An 18,636-nucleotide genomic window follows, 5' to 3' on the forward strand; every position below is an offset into this window, starting at 1 on the left:
TTATTAAGCAAATTCCTTTTGGCATGCCTCATTATCCCTATGTGCTGCTCTTTGAAATTCTTCTTAGAACTGCTTCCAACATCTCACTGGTTCCTTCATTAATTAATGAGTTCAATAAAATCTTTGGTATATGTTCGTTTTACATTTGTACAAGAATCATGATTTTACATCCTTTTAAAAAAAAAGTATCCTTCAGCAATAGTGATGGCAGACCGCACACACAGGCAGATGCTTAGCTGCGTGGAGGTGGTGGTGGTAACCTGTGGAAGTTCTCTTCCAACAGCTTCATTTCCCTGAGGACAGAGATGTGGCATAATCAGCATTGAGAGAGTGAATGGACTAGGGATGTTAGCATGACCGCAGCAGTGAGGACCCCTTGAGGTCAGCGGCCCTGGATTTAAAGGGGCTGTCTGTGGATTATATTTCTCCTGCCATAGTCCAGCTGCACAGATGCACACGCAAAGGAAGGAGGGTTGAATTTAACCAGGGGTGTGCCTTGGTGAAATCAGCAGGAAGAAGCAATGTGGGGAGGACAGAGAGTTGGGGATATATACAAAGGGATGAATTAGAGTGATTCACTTGCAATTTAAGCAGGGTTAAGGAGGTAAGAAAAAATTCAGGAGAGGTGAAGGACAATAGCCATGTCTTGACATCAATAGATTGGAGGTCCCGATGAGATGGAAATACTGTTGGAGCTACTGTACTAGAATAAGCTGGAAAGACAGGAGCTGGTAGTCAGAGAAGCAAAATCTCTCCACCTGGGGCTGGCATCCCAGCGTTTGAGCAGACATTCTGTTGTTTAAGGGTCACTTACCTGCTAACCACCGAACTCCTCTTTTTGTGCGTGGAAGTACAGATGTTTTGTGGAGTTACTTCCCCCTTCTCCTAGTTTATTCTTATCTTTCTCAATGAGATGATTCCATGTGATATAGTCTTGTTTTCTTCAAGAGTGAACAGAATCTGCAGACAGGCAGCACGATGAGCAGGGTCTCCGTGGAAGGTTGTGCGGTTTGTGCACTGCACAAGGGACAGCAGTCTGAAGGGTGAGTGGGCTGAGATCCAGCTCAAGCTCTACTCATTGAGCTGCAGCCCCATCACCAGCTGCCTTTTGTGCCCACAAAGGTTCATTTCTGTTCTCATGGGGATGTTCCTAGAGTAACAACTTTCCTAATGCACAGCAAGATGCCACGTAGGCCAGGGGGCCCTGATAAAAACTGCACATGTGCTATGAGGTTTTACCCAGAGGGGCAGATTTGTGTTTTCTACAGAAACCCCTTGTATTCTTTTGTCTTCTAAGTACTTCAAATGTTCTTTTGAAGAAAGAGACCTGATATTTCTCAATTATGTGCAAAGAGTAGCTTTTTATAAGTTATTTGGATAATTACATTTTGCTTTCCCCAAAACCAATACATGGCTTTCTAGACCACTGGTATTTGAGAAAAAGGATGAAGAATGCATCATGTGAATTATTTAGGGATCACTGTCACATCCACTGTTTCTTGTCCATCAGAAAAATCTTAGGTTAGGGGAAGGGTATAGCTCAGTGGCAGAGTGCACACCTAGGATGCACGAGGTCCTGGGTTCAATCCCTAGTACCTCCATTAGAATAAATAAATAAACCTCATTACCACCTCCCCCCAAAAAAGAAAAATCATAGGTTAGACTAATATAAGACACCTAACAAAAATCAGCTGAGTATTTTTTTCTGATAGACAATGTGGGCAAGTGGACAGAAATTGCTTAGGTCGGTGTAAAAGATTTCTACTTGTTCATTTACTATTTTAAGATCTCCTTTAATATACCAATTCATTTTGAGATACACTGCTTATGAATGCTCCTTGAGTTCTCAGGTAACTTTAGTTATGCAGATATTTACAGTCTCTTTAAACTATTAAGCTTCATATAAAATATTGGCAAAAGCTTTTTTGGGGGGGTAGGAACTCTAGCAATAACCACTCATTGAATTAAAAATATAATACAGAACAGAAGGAGGGTATAGCTCAGTGGCAGAGTGTGTGTTTAGCAAGTGTGAGGTCCTGGGTTCAGTCCCCAGTATTTCCATTAAAATAAACAAATTATTAAACTTAATTACCCCCCTCAAAAAACCAAATAATAAAAACATAATATAGAACAAAGCTTTGCAGAGATAAAATAATCCATGCTAACTGAAAGCAAATGTTAGTAAAGAGGATGAGCTACAACTTGGAGACTTAAAGACAAAGGCTATTTTCAGCACTTTTACAGTCAGTAGTTAATCCAGGCAACGCTGTTATGGGAAATCAGTATCACTTCCCCAAACTTAATAGTAACAGAAAATGAAAGATTAAAGCTTTAGAACTAAGCCAATAGGAAAATCAAGACTCTCCACCCCCAAGCTATTTCTGAGGAATTTGCAAACTCTCTGGTGCTCTCCCTTTAGGCACATGGAATATTTTCACTAACACAAAGAGCAATGCTGCCTGTGATCTTGCAAGCACAGCACAATTTTCAATTATACCCTGTGGCTGAGCTTTCATCAAAGACCACATGACTTTCTTCTGAGCCCCTTTGAGGACATCACTATTTCTTTTGTTTTGTATTCACCTAAAAATGCAGTGTTTGGGCAAGGAGGGGGAAGGGAGAGCAGGAGACAGAAGTGTGTGAGGGACTGCGAGGCAAGCTGGAAACGCTCTCTCACCGCGACAGGATCCTTCACAGGGGATGCTCATTATTTTACTTAAAAGTACAATGAAATTCCAGAACAGCAGCCAAATTCCTAGTCTAACCTAGTATAAAACTGCATGCAAAAGCAAAATACATTTTTCTCTCCCAATAATATGCTACTAAAAATCATTTATGCCATTCATGTGGACATTAAGACCAAAAAGTAAAATGCTTCACAATTCTAGCGTAGCGAATTTTGTTCCTGAGTCTTGGTCCTGAGGATGGCAAATCTAAATGATAAATGAAATGAGTATGTCATTTATTTGAATGCACAGCTGATGGAAGTGGTATTTGATTGTTGAGGGAGAAAAGTCTACATCAGAATTCTAAGAACTTCACAATATGCGCTGATACACATACACTGAAACTCACATTAAAAGGGTCTGTTTAACAGCTTTGGTTTACCCCTCCAGGGATGGGGGTGGGGGATATTCTTAGACTGCATTCCATATGGGCCTGGTTAGTAATAAGGTTCTTTCCCCCAGAGCATGGTACATCTTAGTGCAAAACCTTAGTACCCAGTACACTATAAGAAGACATCTGCATAAAAGGAACAAAGTTAACACCTCACCCAATCAGCCAGTAAATCTTATGCTGCATGAATATGCAGTTTTTACTGTGATGCTCAGGCTACGGTATTATTTTCTACTTTCACACCATGCATTTATATCCACTTGACTTGATCATGGGCATTTTCTTTAACATAGGCTATTTTAAGTGTAAACTTTAGTTTAAAATATCTTTGGATCCATTCTATTAGTTAAAAGAAACCCAGACAGACATTAATCCAATGTGAATAACAACATATGAATGAGGCTACAGCACTACCCAATCCGGAGTGTCACTCAGTTCCACTCATGAAGGCTTTTTAGATATAAATATAAAAATATTTTATTTTAAGGTACTCGCTTGAAAAAGCTGTCAAAAAAGTATTAAATAAAAGAGGTTTCAAACTTTTTGTTAGGCTATGATTTGAGGGGGAGATGATTACTGATGGTTACATAACTGGAAGCCTTTGTGGCAATAAGTAAAGGTATAAACCAACTCCAACAAACTCATTTTTCCCTGAATCCACTGGTGTGCAATTACACATTGTTGTTATTTTTAAAGGCTATTCTGCTTTGACTGAAATGCAACAAGCACTTACTGAGCACCCACTATACTGCTTGCTCTATAGTCCACAGATAACCTTCTCTCTTCCTTTGTGTGTGTGTGTGTGTGTGTGTGTGTGTGTGTGTGTGTGTGTGTGTGTGTGTGTTTTATGTGTACGTCTGAAGCTGTCTGTATGTCTTGGTTAGTTTGTTTCTGAAGCAGCTTGGAGAAGTCTCATCTACTTTTTAGCACTTGATTGGTGTTATAACGCATCTCAGAAAGTAGACACAGCACTTCCGGGTCTGCCAGAAGTATTTCTTCTTGGAAGACTCATTGTTTTGAGAGGTATTGCTTTGCTCATTCAGTGAAGACTTTTGGGTACAGAAATGGAACAGAGAGTTTTAAACAGTTCCACAGAAACTGTACTTTGGTCTCTAGACTTGTCTTTAGGAATTGAACCTGTCACCTGATTGAGGTTATCTTAGAACAGAAATGGCAGGAAAGCTTTCCTATGCTTTGGGTAGGAGACGAATTTGCTTTTGTAGAATTTGTGGCTGAGGAAAGCAGACAGGGCCTGGCTGAAGAAGACGTATGTTACCACGAGCCACCAAGTTAAGTTGTGGAATCCAAAGGTGACAGCCATGGAAATGTAGATCATGAGCTCTGCTAAATAGTTGGGGGAAGAAACATATTCAAACCAGTCTCCAAAAGGGATTCGGTGGTTGCAGTGGATGACCACTCCTGAAATGGAAAAAAAAGATATCCTGAATATTTGAAGTTGCCAAAAGAAAGTTTTACCACTTCCCTCCCCAAATAATTTATAAAAACTCATTTAGAAAAGGCTGTCACAGACCTGGGCAAAACACCATCCTTCATACTTCCATTGTCAATCTACCAGGTATTAAAAAGTCACATGCTTAGATTACACTAATAACTATAAATAAACACGAAGGAAAGCCCGCTTCTTCAACGGTCCTCCAAACTAGTAATTAAGAGCTCAGACTCCAGAGCCAGACTACAAATTCAGGCTGAGTTCAAACTCAGCTTTACCATTTATAAACAGTGTAACTTTAGATAAGTTGCTTAACCTCTCTGTGCCTCAGATGCTTGATCTGTAAAATGAGAATAAGATTGTACCCTCCTCAAGTGAGCACTGTGAGGCCACATATAATGCCCTCAGCTGGCACAAAATAAGCACTTGATAAATGGTGAACAGTACTATTCCATGCTTCATATTTCAAAAGCCCAGTAAAAACTGTGCCTGTGGTAAGTCAACATGAGCTAACTAAAAAGTCGGGTTTTTTTGCTTTCACCGGAATGATACCAACTCAGATGGTATACTAGTGCTCACATGCTGGGTAGACACATGGATGGAGGGTAGGCCCCCAAACGTGGGCACAGGATAGAGTCACAGAATGCCAGGGCTGGATGGGGCCAGAGAGCGTTCCAGTAAAACGCTCTCCTTTTACAGACAGGAGGATCAAAACCCAGAGTCTTGTCAAAACGAGTATTTGATAGATTAGCCAACTACTTAGAGCAGGAAAGAAAAGAGTGAAGGAATATGGATAAATAACTTCTGAGGACTAAAATCCACCTGCGGCGGCTTTAGAAGATGTCTCACCTGCTTTATTTTTCCTGAGATTGCCGAGAATGACGTGGCACTTATACTGATGGACAGATGACCAGATGAACATTATCATTCCGAGGATATGGAACCACCGAGCTTGCATCAGGAGATTTTTCCCTATCACATAGGCTACAGAAATAAGAATTATCTTATTAGCCAACGCTGCAAAATTTCAGAGACTTGGAGAATTAAAAAATCATAGTCAGCAGAACACATTTATCTACCCATTCTGTTCTTTATGACTAGAAAATCATCCTGATGTAATTTCCCAAATACGGGGAGAAGACCGGCCCTGTGGGGGAAGGAGGTGTGCTCCTCAGCCAGGGGCACTTCAGTGGCCCCGGGTAGAGAATTCCACACTGACACGTCCTTTTTCTCCTTCTTCCAGTGCCTCAAGCACAGAGGTCAGCTCTGTCTCCCTCCCTTGTGGTGTACTCTTGGCAGTGAGACTACTCTGCATCTTTATTATCTTCACCTAAGCCTGGTTTTAGGTCTTCTTTCTTATAGTCTGCTGTCAGAAAAACATGTCCTAAAGGACCCCACCCTGAGCTGTTGCTAGGGGAACCTTGAATGCTGACTTGACTGGTTCCAGCCAATGAAGAAAATCACTGGAAGTGAAGGCTAAGGGTGGGGCTTCTCAAAAAGAGGAGGAATGTAGACTGCAAGAGAAAAACCAAAACGATATCCCTTTCTGATTAGAGAGCCTAGTCACAGAGATTTTGTTTCAGGAGTAGAAATATTCAAAGTATCATCTTCCTCTTTCTTCTCCAGCTACCAGGAAAATGGGAAGAGGGCAGGTCTTCCAAGGACTGGCGTCAGAAGAGCAAATTAAGGACTTCCCTACTTTCATCAGGAAGTAGTCAGGCTAGTCAGGGACTCGACTAAAGAAACAAAGCTGTCCATTGACAACAGGCACGAGTCTGAGGCTCTGGAGCCCAGAGGGAGCCCCTACAAGGTTGATTCAGGAAAGAGAACCAAGGATCAAGCTATTCCATATGAACCTGGAGGTAGGACTTAGCTGATGACAGCTAATGACAGTCCACCAAAGTCTATCTATGTTAATTTCTTTTAAAAACTTGCTCTCTATAAACAATCTACTGTAGTCTCTTAATGTTTACTAGGCTTAGCCACTTAACAAATTAATGATTCTATTTTTATAAGTTAAAAATAAAGACAACATGAAAATAGTTTTAAATTAGAGGGCTTTAAGAATAAGTCACTGTAGGATCAAAAGTTGAAGCAAGTGTCTGAGCATTCAAGCCACCGCCAAGTGACCTACTCTGAATGCAGAGAAATTACCTATGAGGGAAGAGATTTGTAAGAGTAAATTCGGATTACAATCCAGGAAAGGGGAGGCAGGTGGAAGGCTCATATTTACAGAGGGTCTAGACTGTGTAGTATTTAATTATTCATTTGTTCATTAGTTACTTATTGAGTGTCTACTAAGCATGGCATCTCTCATGAGGGATAAAGCAGTAGATAAGTCAGGTAAGATCTCAGCCCTCATGAACTCACATTCTAGTAGCAAGAGACGAAACAAGTTAAAAAAAAAAAATCAATAACCAAGATAATTTCAGGTAGAGATGGTACTCTGAAGAAAAAAATAACAGAACAATGTAATAGAAAGTGACTCGGGGCAGACCCTCTAGACTTTGAAGACAAGGAGACATACTTCCTTTTCAACCAGCACCCTCTGAAATTAGTACCTGTCCCTAATTCCAGACAAAGGTTCTGAGGCTCAGAGAAGTTATTAAATGAGCCAGAATTCAGACTCAGGCCCATCCGACTCCCAAGCCCCCATCATTTCTAGCAGACCCTGCAGCTGGCAAATGCCCCATGTGTTCTCTCTCAGTGAGTGCCTGAAACCAGTTCCCATACTGCCCAAATGACTGCAGATGATCTCTTGAAGGACAGGTGGGCAATTTACAAGTTTCAGAAAGCTTCGGAAAGAAGTGTCTAAAAGCTATTTTGTGGCTGTCTGGGCAACCTTTCCTTGACTGTTTATATAGGAGGTAGGGTGGGCGTTGGAGTCCAGCCAGCAGAGAAAACTCCAAGAAAGATGTATAATGCTAATAGGTTGCAAGACAGTGGGTTACCAAAGTGCTTTGGAATGTTCCTTTTGGTGAAAACCTAGGACTGCTCTCCAGGAATGACAGCTCAAACTGTGACACGGGTGGCACCAAGATGCCAGGAAGCTCAGGGAGGAAAGACTGACTTAAGGTCAGAGGAATTAGATGGGGGAGATCCGGGCTGATAGGCTGGAGCCAATAAATAATTCACAAATTGAGAAAGACTGTCAATAAGCAGTCCTTTAAAGTCATTCCTTGAGCCACGGAGGCCTTTCATTGTCCTACAGCAACAGAGAAAGAACATACACTGGAATCAAACCTGAGGAGAAAGCTCACTGAGTACTGGAAATATCCAGACCTTGAAGACCAACTTCAACCCCACTGAGGGAAACCCCACATCCCGTTTCTCCATCCTCACGCAGGGCCTCCTGAGGACTCTGCACTTCACTCTCATTACTGAAGGCACCGCTGCTCAGTCGGTCTCTCTCAGGTTTTGGCGGTTATGGTTACTGTGATGTATAACTGCGAGGTACCCTCGGGCATGTTGGCTCTGTAAAGCTACAATCAGAGCCCAGACTCCTCTAATGCAAAGTGGATCGGGCAGGTCTCCTACTTCCCAGCTTCCATTAACGCTCGGGGGAGTGCTTCTGCTGCGCCTGCAGAGTTTCGCGTATGCCCAGTGGCTCAGCCACCAGACCCCAGCGGCCACTCACCGTTCCTGCCGTCCATTGGCACTTGGCTCAGCACAGTCAGGCCGACGAGGATGTAGTAGACCAGTCCAAAACAGTACTGCACGATATGAATCACAGCATTGGAGAAGACGCTGACGTAGACGCACTCGAAGAGACGTCGCAGGCTGTGCAGCCACAGAAAGGCCAGCACTAAGAACGCTGATAGCGCCAGCTCACCCCCTACAGTTCAGAGCAGAACGCACTTAGCACCTCTCTCTCCGGGACTCATCCAGCGTCACTCCTTTCCTTACTGTTAAACCAGATCAGACTTAGGAAAGGGCCCTAGAAGTCATCGAGTCTAACACCTCCCTTTTTTGTGGCAATGAGGGAGTGAGTGGAAGTGAGGAAGTGAAGTCAGGGAATTTGGCTCAAGGTTTCACAGTAGGCTAGTGACACGGCTGGGACAAACTCAGGTCTGCTTCGTGATGTAAAAGCCTTCTGGGTCACGTGGCCATCACCAGGACGGGGTCTGTGCACTCAGAGCCCGACCGCGGTCTCTGGTCCCTGGCACTAATGCCAGATGAAGATGGTCAGGAACAGTGCCTGCATGACCTGTGAGCCAGGACCAGGTGGGATCCCTGAGGTCAGGGGGCACAAGAGACACAGTCACGTACAAAGGCAGAAAGAGGGACAGGACAGAGACAGGGAGAACTGTGCATTCCTTTCCATATTAAAAAAAAAAAAGAAATTATACTTTGAGGGACTGTGAGGATTGAGATCTATCTTCCTATCTGCTTCTCACACCTCTGCCCTAAAAGAAGTCAGAAGAAATGCTGATTTTAAAATGAATAAAATAAATTTTTATTCATTAAAACTTTTTAAAAATAAAAATCCAGATGTTTTAAAAAATGTGATCTCATACACTCATTGTAAAAATACAATAAGGATACAGCCTAATGGAATTTCACAGACTAAACCAGCCCATCCCACCCATACGACCAGCACCCAGATGAAGAAGCAGAACACAACCAGCACCTCCTTGTACTCCCTTCCAGGCACCGCCCCCCATCCCAAACCTCCCAACAGTAAGCCCTTCGGAGCCACCCATCACGTAGATTAGCTTTGTCTGCTTTTCTATTTTAAATATAGTAAAATCTAGTTCTAACTCTTCAGGAATAGGTTAAAATTAAAAAACAAATAAAACCCCCGCCAGCCCCACAGTAAACAAATGAAGAGATGAAGTTTAACTGGGTGAAGTGGGGTTCGCTGAGGTGTATTCCCCTCCCAAGCAGATTTGCATAGCTCTTTCCTTCTGTCATCTTTTGCAACAAGTTCCTCTGGTTATACAGAAAAGGACTGTTCCTAGGCAGCCAGCAGTTTGCAACAAAGGACAGAGATAGCACCAGAACAATTTGTTTCTAATTCTGCCCCTCTTCTGCTGCCTGATATTAATTGAAGCTGCTTTATGGTATTCACCTTCAATTCCTTATTTAAAAAATTGTCCTGTGTATCTTTTACCTGAGGCACAGCAAGGCAAATTTAAAGGCTATTTTGTAATCATCTGGTCAACAACTACAACTATTTACAGTCAATTTTATTATATAACCAAAGCCTTACAGCATAACAAACATTTTTAACCCATGATCAAAAAGTAATTTCCTATCAAATTTCTGGAGTCTGGAGACATTTTGGTTAGAACTATATACATGATAAATGTTTCAAGGCAAACCCAAGGGATCCTAAAAGCTTTTCCTCTTAAGTGTAAAGGCTGTATAAATTTATCAACAGCACTAAAAATATCAGAGGGAGAGCAGCCAGTTCTGTTCACAGCACAGTTCTTGCTGGGAAGTCAGGGATGGAGAGCTGACTCTCAGCTCTGCTATGGTCTCAGTGAAAGACTTGGGGCCATCCCCTTGGCAATCCACCTATGATCTGCGTAGAACCCTTCTTGGCCCCACCCTCCACCTCCCAGCCCCTGCCAACGAGGAACCTGAGAGTGGCTATGAAACACTGAGAACAGTTCCCCACAGGCAGGAAAGATAGGAACAGGATGCAATGGTTGGAACTGGCCAGGGGAGTTGTTACCTCGGAACTGCGCAGCCCCAAGAATTCTGAGCAAACTGTGAAGCCAGTTCGGAAAAGGCGCTCCCAGGAACAGAGATTGAGTGAGGCTCCAAAGCAGGAAGCCATTCCACAGCACTGAGATGATGTAGAAGTGAGAAAAATACCTGTGAAGGAAAACACGTTAGGTGACAGGGTAGATCCACTTTAAGCCATTCTGCAGGAAGACTATTTTTAGTTTCCCTACCCTCTTTGCCCCCAAGTACAGTTTTGCTTTTTAATAGAACCTGAATCCTGCAGATGTACAGATTTTTTAAAATTCCCTTTCAAATGATGGAACTCATTAACTCATAGGAAAAAGAGGCTTCCTGAGGTTAACAAGAACACGAATGATCTTATTAAACTCAGATGGAGGGTCAGTTAGGTATCTCTCATCTTGAGGTAACTAGACTGGGCTCAAACTCAAAAACAGGGGGCCCCAGGGCCTGGCAGAGACAGCCCACATTGTGCTAACACAAGCCAAATCTGTGGAAGATGTTTAAATCTTGAGTAATGTTGTTGCAACAGCCATAGAACTGTTACACAAGATTTGCACAGTAAGACTCTTAGGGGTTACAAGAAATCTTAAAGGTCTTCTGATTCAGTGTTTCCTAAGTTGTGTTGACTTAAATTACTTTTATAATAACATGACAAATATTAACTCATAAACTATCAACTCCTGATGGGTATAGCTCTCAGACAAGCATAGCACTTATTTTGAAATCAACATAGTAACAACTGAAATAAAACCACAAAGCCAATAAAAATTGAAATTAGTGATTAGCAATGTTAATTTAGTGTGAAAGACGTTGTTTGCCACAATAAAATCACCTAATATGGCACAAGGGCTAACACAGGTTCTTTTGAGGTCTCTTTACCTACACTACTTGTCTCTGTTCAAATCAACTCAAAACCTCTGACTCTGCAGGGTGCCTGGAGGTCATCGGGCCTTCCCTGGTGTTCGGTGCATCACAGCTATATTAAGTCTGCCTCTTTCTTGTCTTGTTAATCTGTGATGAAGTAAGAGGGCCTGGAGTCAAGAGGACTGCACAGAGTCTCAGGGACTCCTCTTCCAGTTGATCCAGAATATGCTTGTATCTGTCAGAACTCGCAGCACCCCCAACCATGCCCACAACCCAGTCTCACAACACTGATCTAAGATGATCATTCCACAGCAACCCACTTAATTCTCCCTACTAGTGTTACAAGTTCTATCGCTGGGGCTGTCCTCTCTGAGATGTCCTGTTATTCCCAATTCTGATCTCCGGACTCAAGAGCTTCGTTTCCTCCACAGTTCGTACATGAGCATCAATTCTGCCCCCTCGTCCCCATCCCCAGACCCCTGGCTTTTGGGTGCCTCTCTGGGTCTTCCTTAAGACATACTTCCTAGAACTGAGCTCAGGTCTGGTCTGAGTCAACAGAACAGAGTATTAGTAGCCCTTGCCCTGAGGGCTCCCATGGAAAGGGGAAGGGCCGGCTTCTGAGGAGAAATGTCTGGATCAGTTACTTTACCTACTTCATATTAAACAAACATTTATTGAGCACTTACAATGTGCTAGGCAATGTTCTTGGGGCAGTGACTCAGCAGTGAGCAAACAGACCAGGTGCCTGCCTCAGTGAAGTTTACCTTTCAGCAGACCTCTAGCCCCATGCTGGAGAGGGGACAGAGTGCAGAGGGGAGGCCGTGCTGATGGGTGGTCATGGATGACCCTCTGGAAGGGACACTTGGCTAGAATGAGTAACCCTTGGGAATTTCTGAGGAAAGAGTTTTCTAGGCAGAGGAAACCACCACCACAAGAGGCCCTGAGGAATAAAGGGCACCTGTGTGGAGAGGGCTAGGGCTCGAGGCAGGAGGGGCAGGCACTCTAGGGCCCTGTAAGGACACTGCTTTTATTAAGTGTGGTGGGGAGCCATCTGAACAGAGTGACTTGAAGTATAATTTATGTTTTAAAAATCCCTCTGGCTGATGGAAAAGTTCTGGAATGGATGGTGGTTGCACAACGACGTGAATGTACTTAAAGGCACTGAATTGTATACTCAAAAAGGGTTAAAGTTTTACCACTTTACCACATATACCACTGTTGTCATGTATATTTTATCACACAAAAAAACAGCATTGCTCATCCATTTCACTCTTCTTTAAGTTAAAAAAAAAATCCCTCTGGCAACTAGGTAAGAGAATAGACTAGTTGTGGGGAGACCAGTTAAGATTATTTCATCTTCCCAACAATCTTGTGAAGCTTACGTGGTTATCATCATGTGGCAGATAAGAAAATGAAGGCTCAAGGTTAAGTTACTTATTCAAGGTCACGCAGTAAGTGGCAGTGTTTGGCTCCAGACTCAGCCCTGATAACTCTGAAGTTAAATCGCACAGCTGTGCTCCTCTTCATTCAATCTAGACTCTGCTGAACCTGCTTTTCGGGCCCCACATTGTACCAATTTATATGACAAACCCTAAGTCAACCAAGTCACTGAAGTATGTTTGATATAAGCTGCTAAGCCACATCTTGCGGGGCCCTACTTGTGCCATGGGGTTTTGACTGACAGGCAGATTATTTTTCTTATTCTTATTATCTTGCACATTCTATCTTTTGTTTTGCTCGCTGACTTCCCGCTAGAATAAATACGTTCTACTCCTTATTCAAGGTTGTATCTCTTTTAAAAGACTCAGCTGTAGCCTCAAAAGCAGATCTAAAAACTTCACTTCCTTCTATTCCAGACACCCTCCCTCTCCCCCCTCCCTGGGGGACACTGTTTAATTGAAGTGAGCCCCTGGGAGCAAGGACAGGGTGACCCTTATGGTAACAGAGGCCTGGGCACCCAGCAAGCACTCTTCTGATTTAACACACATTTTGTTGCTTATCATAAGCCAGGGACAGCTCCAGGCTCTGGGGATACAGTAACGAACCCAACAGACAGCAATTCCTGCCCTCATGGAGCTTATACGCAGTTACACACAGAAGTAAATTTTATAGCATGTCAGTAGGTGGTAACTGCTACTGAGAAAACTAATGCTGGAAAGAGAAGAAGGAATGCTGGTGATGGTAATATCATACTTTCAAAAGGGATAGATAGGGTATTCCTTACTGAGGATATCTGAGCAGAAATGAGGGCATAAACCAGCTGGCTATTTGGGAGAACAGCTTCCAGGCAGAAGGAACAGGCAGTGCAAAGGCCCTGAGGTGGGAGAAAGAATTAGCAGGGAAGCCCAGGAAACTGGACTGGAGCCACATGGGGGGCAAACTACAGGAGACAAAGTCAGTGAGGTGGTGGGGACCAGACTGTATAGGGTCTTTCACAATTCCTGTGAGTGAGCTGGAAACCACTGGATGGTTTTGAGCCAGGAGATATGATCTGACTTAATACATACATGCTAATTGCCAGAACTTGTCCCAGGACCAGTTAGGGGAGTTAGGAATTAACAAAGAAAGGCAGATAATGGTTACTGAGTTCTAAGTAGGTACCTAGCCCTGTGCTACGTGTTTTAATTTCATCACCACATATATGACAAACAGGTGCTATTATGTTAACACTCTAGCCCACACCACCACCTCCTGCCTGGACCACCATAACAGCCTCTTATCCAGCCTTCTCCACCCACCCTTTCAAACATAAATCACAAATGCCATGCCCCCTTCCCCATTCTCAAGCCACTTTCCATACATTCAATAAAATCGAGTCTCCACCATGGTCTGTAAGGCCCTGGAGGGCCATCTGTCCTGGCCTCCTGAAATGAACTCACCTCCTGCCCTGCCCTTTCCTAATCTATCTTTCCAATGCTGTCACCCCACCCCCATCTTGCTCATGATCAAGTAACCATGCTGGATTTCCTCTGAAGCACTTATTATCAACTGAAATTATATTGCATGTTTTACAGGTTTGTTTACATACTTACTGTCTGATAAAAATAAAAGCTCCAAGGAACCTGGAAAAGCTCCTGGCCCACAGTAAGCACTCTACAAACACTGGTTAAACAAATGAACTAAAGGGAAGGTAATTCATCCAAAGTTACTCTCAGAGAAAGCAGAATGTTAATCAACAAAGCAAGTAAGCCCCCACATCTCTCTTTTTTGATTCATTCAAAACACTGATCAAAGACTTTATTATCTGTCAGGCACTGAGCCAGGGACATGGCAACAAACAAGACAAATGTAAATGTATCGCAAGTTTACGGTCTCGAGCAGGGTCTCATAATATTTTCCTTCCGTAGACCCCTTTGGCAGTCTGGTGAAGGCTACAGGCTCCTTCCCAAGCATAAAATACATAGGGATTACAAAGAAACCCAATTATATTGAAATATAGGTAACACAACCACTAAGGAACATTTGTGCTATAGTAACATATGTGCTTCTTAATGTATTAAGTAACAAGATCTAATGGAGACTACTACTATAGTATTCTTATACTGACGAAAATAATGTTTTGAGATCTCTTCAGTGTTTTTAATATATTAAAAAAATTATCACAAAATTGCAGGTACTGCTAATTCTTCTATGGTTTGTTGATTACATTCATCATTAAGGAAATGCTGAATTTCAGTTAGAGGTTAGTGAAATAAAGATGTACTTTTTTCCACTCCAATTTGCCTGGAATTCTATGCGCAGATCCCCTGGACTGCTGGTTAGGACCCCTGAACCCCATTAGGGAAAGTCTGGACAGTTCTCTTTGTTCTAGAGCTCAATTCAATTGCAGTATTTCAATAACATTTTGAAATATTAGAAACAGAAGAAATACTTCCATATGCGCTATACAAGTTAAGAGTATTGTGCTTCATGTTCGAAGTCATGTATCTATTCAGACTTTCTGGGAAATCAAAACTCTAGGAACCAAAAGGAAAACAAGAAAAGCAACTATCACCTTAATTTAAAAAAAAACCTACTGGACAGGGATAATGGAATCAAACATTGCACAAACTAATTTAAGGTTTAATTCTTGCCCCTTCAGGAGAAAAAGAAAATCTCAAACAAAATCACCTACGCTCTTGGGTGCAGAAATGTGACTTACAGCTTCCTATTTCTAAGTGTAAAAATTATAGGCTTATTTTCACCTTGAAGAGTCCTACTGAATTTTGAACAAGGAAAAATATTTAAATATAGCATCTAGACACTTTTGCCTTTCATTATTGGCCTGGATTTGCTGTACCTTCTCTAGCATGAAATGAAGTTTCAGTTTAAATTTAGAAAAAAGCCAAACAAAACCCCACAGAAGGATCCATTCTAGAATTCTGGAAGAATAAAACGATGTAAATTATTTCATAATACAGTAAAAATTACACGAAGCCCAAAGATCACCAACTTTGTAGTAACGAATAAGGTACAAAATCTGTTTCTAGTCTGTCATTATATGAGTAGTAACAGGCAGAGTGCAGGGAATGATTTGAAATGTGCCCTTTAATCCAGAAGCACTAGTACCTTTTTTAAAACTCAGAAAATAAATGTCAGAATTCACACTCTCAAATGCAATAATCTTTTTCTTCACTTCATAACATTAAAAACAATGACAATCTAGGAACACCCCCTGCTATGACGTAGAAAAGTACTTACTGCAATCAAAACCTGATTAAAAATATGATGACAGGAAATTTTCATTTAAAAAGAGCCTCTAAGAAATAGGACGTTTAACCATTCTGTTTGAATAGCCTACCCTCTCCCATGGCCGCATTCCCTTTACCCTAGGTCTCCCTTCTCAGGGTTAACACCTGGTGAATCTTCCTCCAACAGTCAAAAGTGGGAAGCCACGTTCCAGCAGCCAAGTTACCCTTAGCCCCTTTCTTGTCTGCGGATCTGGGGGGCTGCCTCTGAGTGGTTTAAGCGATAACCAAGATGTTTTCATACATCGGAAACCCTATCACATTCCTCCAGACTCCTTCCTAAGTGCCAATTGAGGATGTATCGCCAAGAAAAGCCACTGGTATATTCCTACCATCTAGAAGTCTCTGGCTGACTCTTCCCGGCTATGTTCTGAATTCAAAGTAAAAAACAAAAACTATAACACGACTCACAATTTCTGAAAGAATTCTACTTAAGCCATAATGATTTAATCTTTCGCTGAGCTTAGTTATGGTATCTGTTCAAAGTCAAACGGTGCTTAGGGACCAGTCTTGCCTAAAATATGCCATCTCCGGGCACCTGCCGAGGTGCGGGTTAGGAGGGTCAGTGCGGCCAAGGAGGTGGCGCCAGTTGGAGACCAGGGTCTCGCCCTCCATCCAGACTGCGAGGGTCGGAGAGACAAACAGGGGGCATAGAGGCGTGAACCGAGGGCCTGCTTTCATTTCTAGCGAGTTCCGGCGACCTCAGGTTAGATTTGAGTCCCTAGAGTGCAGGGGAGGAGAAAGAGAGAATATGGGGACAAAAGAGACTTTAACTTGCCGCCTGGTGACCAGGCCTAAATCTGGAAGCACTGCCATTCCCCCCGAAGTTAAGGCTACGTGCGTCCACAAGTGCACGTTCCTGTGCCCTCGAGGATGCGTGCGGCTCAGCTTCCTCCGTGTGGGCGGACACTCCGGGGATTCCGCCCCCGGGGCTACGCAGCGGACAAGGCAGTGCCGGCGGGCGGGCCTAGTTCGCGCCGGTCGGGGAACCGGTGCGGGCCTCCCCGGCTGGTCCGCGCCGGGCCTGCGTCCGCCTCTGCTGCCCCCTGCCGGCTGCCCGAGCCGGGCGCCCCCGGCTCTCCGCCCTTTGGCAACGGGGCTCGCGCCCGGGGCGCGGTTACCTCTTGGGCACATCAAAGGCCTGGCAAGCGGCCGGGCGCGGCGGCCCCCCATGCTTGGTTTTTCCATAGCGGATCAGGTCCTGGAAGACCGCGCAGCCCGGGAGCAGGCTGGACGGCACGAGCTGCAGCAGTAGAGTCAGCAGGAAGGCGGCGGCCAGTGTGAACCACACGGCACGCAGCGGGTTCAGCGCCGAGAGCTCGGTCCCCACCCAGGGAGCCATGGCAGGCGCGCCCCGCGTCCGCGCTCCCGGGGCCCGGACCGCCCGCCGGCGGACAGTCGCCACTCGTGAGCAGCTCGCCGAGCTCAGCCAGGCGGGACGTCGGTGACGCAGCGCGGGGTGGGGACGCGCTCGGCCCCGCCCGGGCCCCGCCCCCTGGACCGAGGCTCCGCCCCGCCGGGCGCCTTCGCGCGTCCAGGTCACATTGGTGGTGGCTAGTGGCTCTCTGTAGTCTGTCAGAGGTGTCCAGAGGGAACCCCAGAATATAATTCAATAATATGGTTCAAAGAAGCGGAACGAACAAGACAACTTGTCTGCACGTCTTCACTGCAGCATTATTTTCAATGGAAAAGTGGAAACAATCCAGAATGTTCCACCTTAAGGTATTTAGCTAAATTATTGTACAATAACACACTGGAATATCATGAAGCCATTAAAATGATAATTATGAAGACTCTAGAAACACGGAAAGTTAATGATAACTGAAACTATAGGTTAAGTGAAAAAAATGGCTATTAAATGTATAGCTATGATTGCAAACAACTATATTCATATGAATGTGTGTATATGGATAAAGTGGGTCATACACAAAAATGAGTAATTGTATTAGGATGTTGGGAATGTGTATAATTTAAACACATAAAGTAGAAAATCAGCAAAGCACTTGCAAATACAGAAATGAAGGTGGTAAAAACTGTCCTTTAAAAACTGCAGGCGTCTCCCTACTAGAGTTCCACTACTTAGAGGCAAAGTTTTTAACTGCATCATCGCTTCTTCTGACATTTACTTCCCTGTAGATACAGTGCTATTTTTCTTGACTCATCAGTTTTAAACAACGGTGATTTTCAGTTAGGACAAGTGAAAATTTAACTCTTTTCAGTAATATTTTTTGAAGCCTTGAAAATGTCAATTCAAAAAAATATTATTGTATGCCTGTTATGTGACAGGCATTGTTTTGGACACTGAGAACAGAGAGGCTTACAGGATAATCCCTCCCTTTCTGGAGCTTACATTTTTAAGTTTGAATGGCAGGTGTGGGGTGGTGGAAGGGAGCGCCAATCCTTACCCCAGTGAGATACCCTACATGTGTGTTGAATAAGCATCAAAGAACTGGGTGCGAAAGTTAATGTGGCTTGAACAGTCCTTTGGATTGTTAAATGTGCCAATTTCTTGAAGTTTTGCTTCTTTATGCAAGGACCTCAGGTTTTACGAATTACCTGAGAGCTACGTGCTGAAGGATGGTCATCTTGTTTTTCCAGCTGAAACAATGAGGTCTCTTTGTAATGACCCAGGGTCTCATTTGCAGGGGTCGCCCCCTTCATTGTTTCTTCACTGTGCTTAGGTTAACCCCGTAGAAATGCAGCTGGCCTTTCCATGACATCTTTCCAGACGAGCTACCTGGAAGTGCATTGCAGGGACCAAGTTTCCTGGGTTGGAAGTTCTTT

The 18,636-nt window shown here is 43.6% G+C and overlaps 1 protein-coding gene across 1 annotated transcript; it reads right to left on the reverse strand.

Moving 5' to 3' along the window:
• Window positions 1-1,772: 1,772 nt before the first annotated feature.
• Window positions 1,773-17,281, reverse strand: SRD5A3 (steroid 5 alpha-reductase 3). Its single transcript, XM_031434442.2, has 5 exons — window positions 16,974-17,281; window positions 10,248-10,390; window positions 8,205-8,402; window positions 5,417-5,551; window positions 1,773-4,536 (listed from the first exon to the last, which is right to left on the reverse strand). Exons 1-5 carry the CDS (start codon window positions 17,192-17,194, stop codon window positions 4,277-4,279), a joined length of 957 nt encoding a protein of 318 aa, XP_031290302.1. The 5' UTR covers window positions 17,195-17,281; the 3' UTR covers window positions 1,773-4,276.
• Window positions 17,282-18,636: the final 1,355 nt, after the last annotated feature.

This window comes from Camelus dromedarius, chromosome 1 (assembly GCF_036321535.1).
Source record: "Camelus dromedarius isolate mCamDro1 chromosome 1, mCamDro1.pat, whole genome shotgun sequence".
NCBI lineage: Eukaryota > Metazoa > Chordata > Mammalia > Artiodactyla > Camelidae > Camelus > Camelus dromedarius.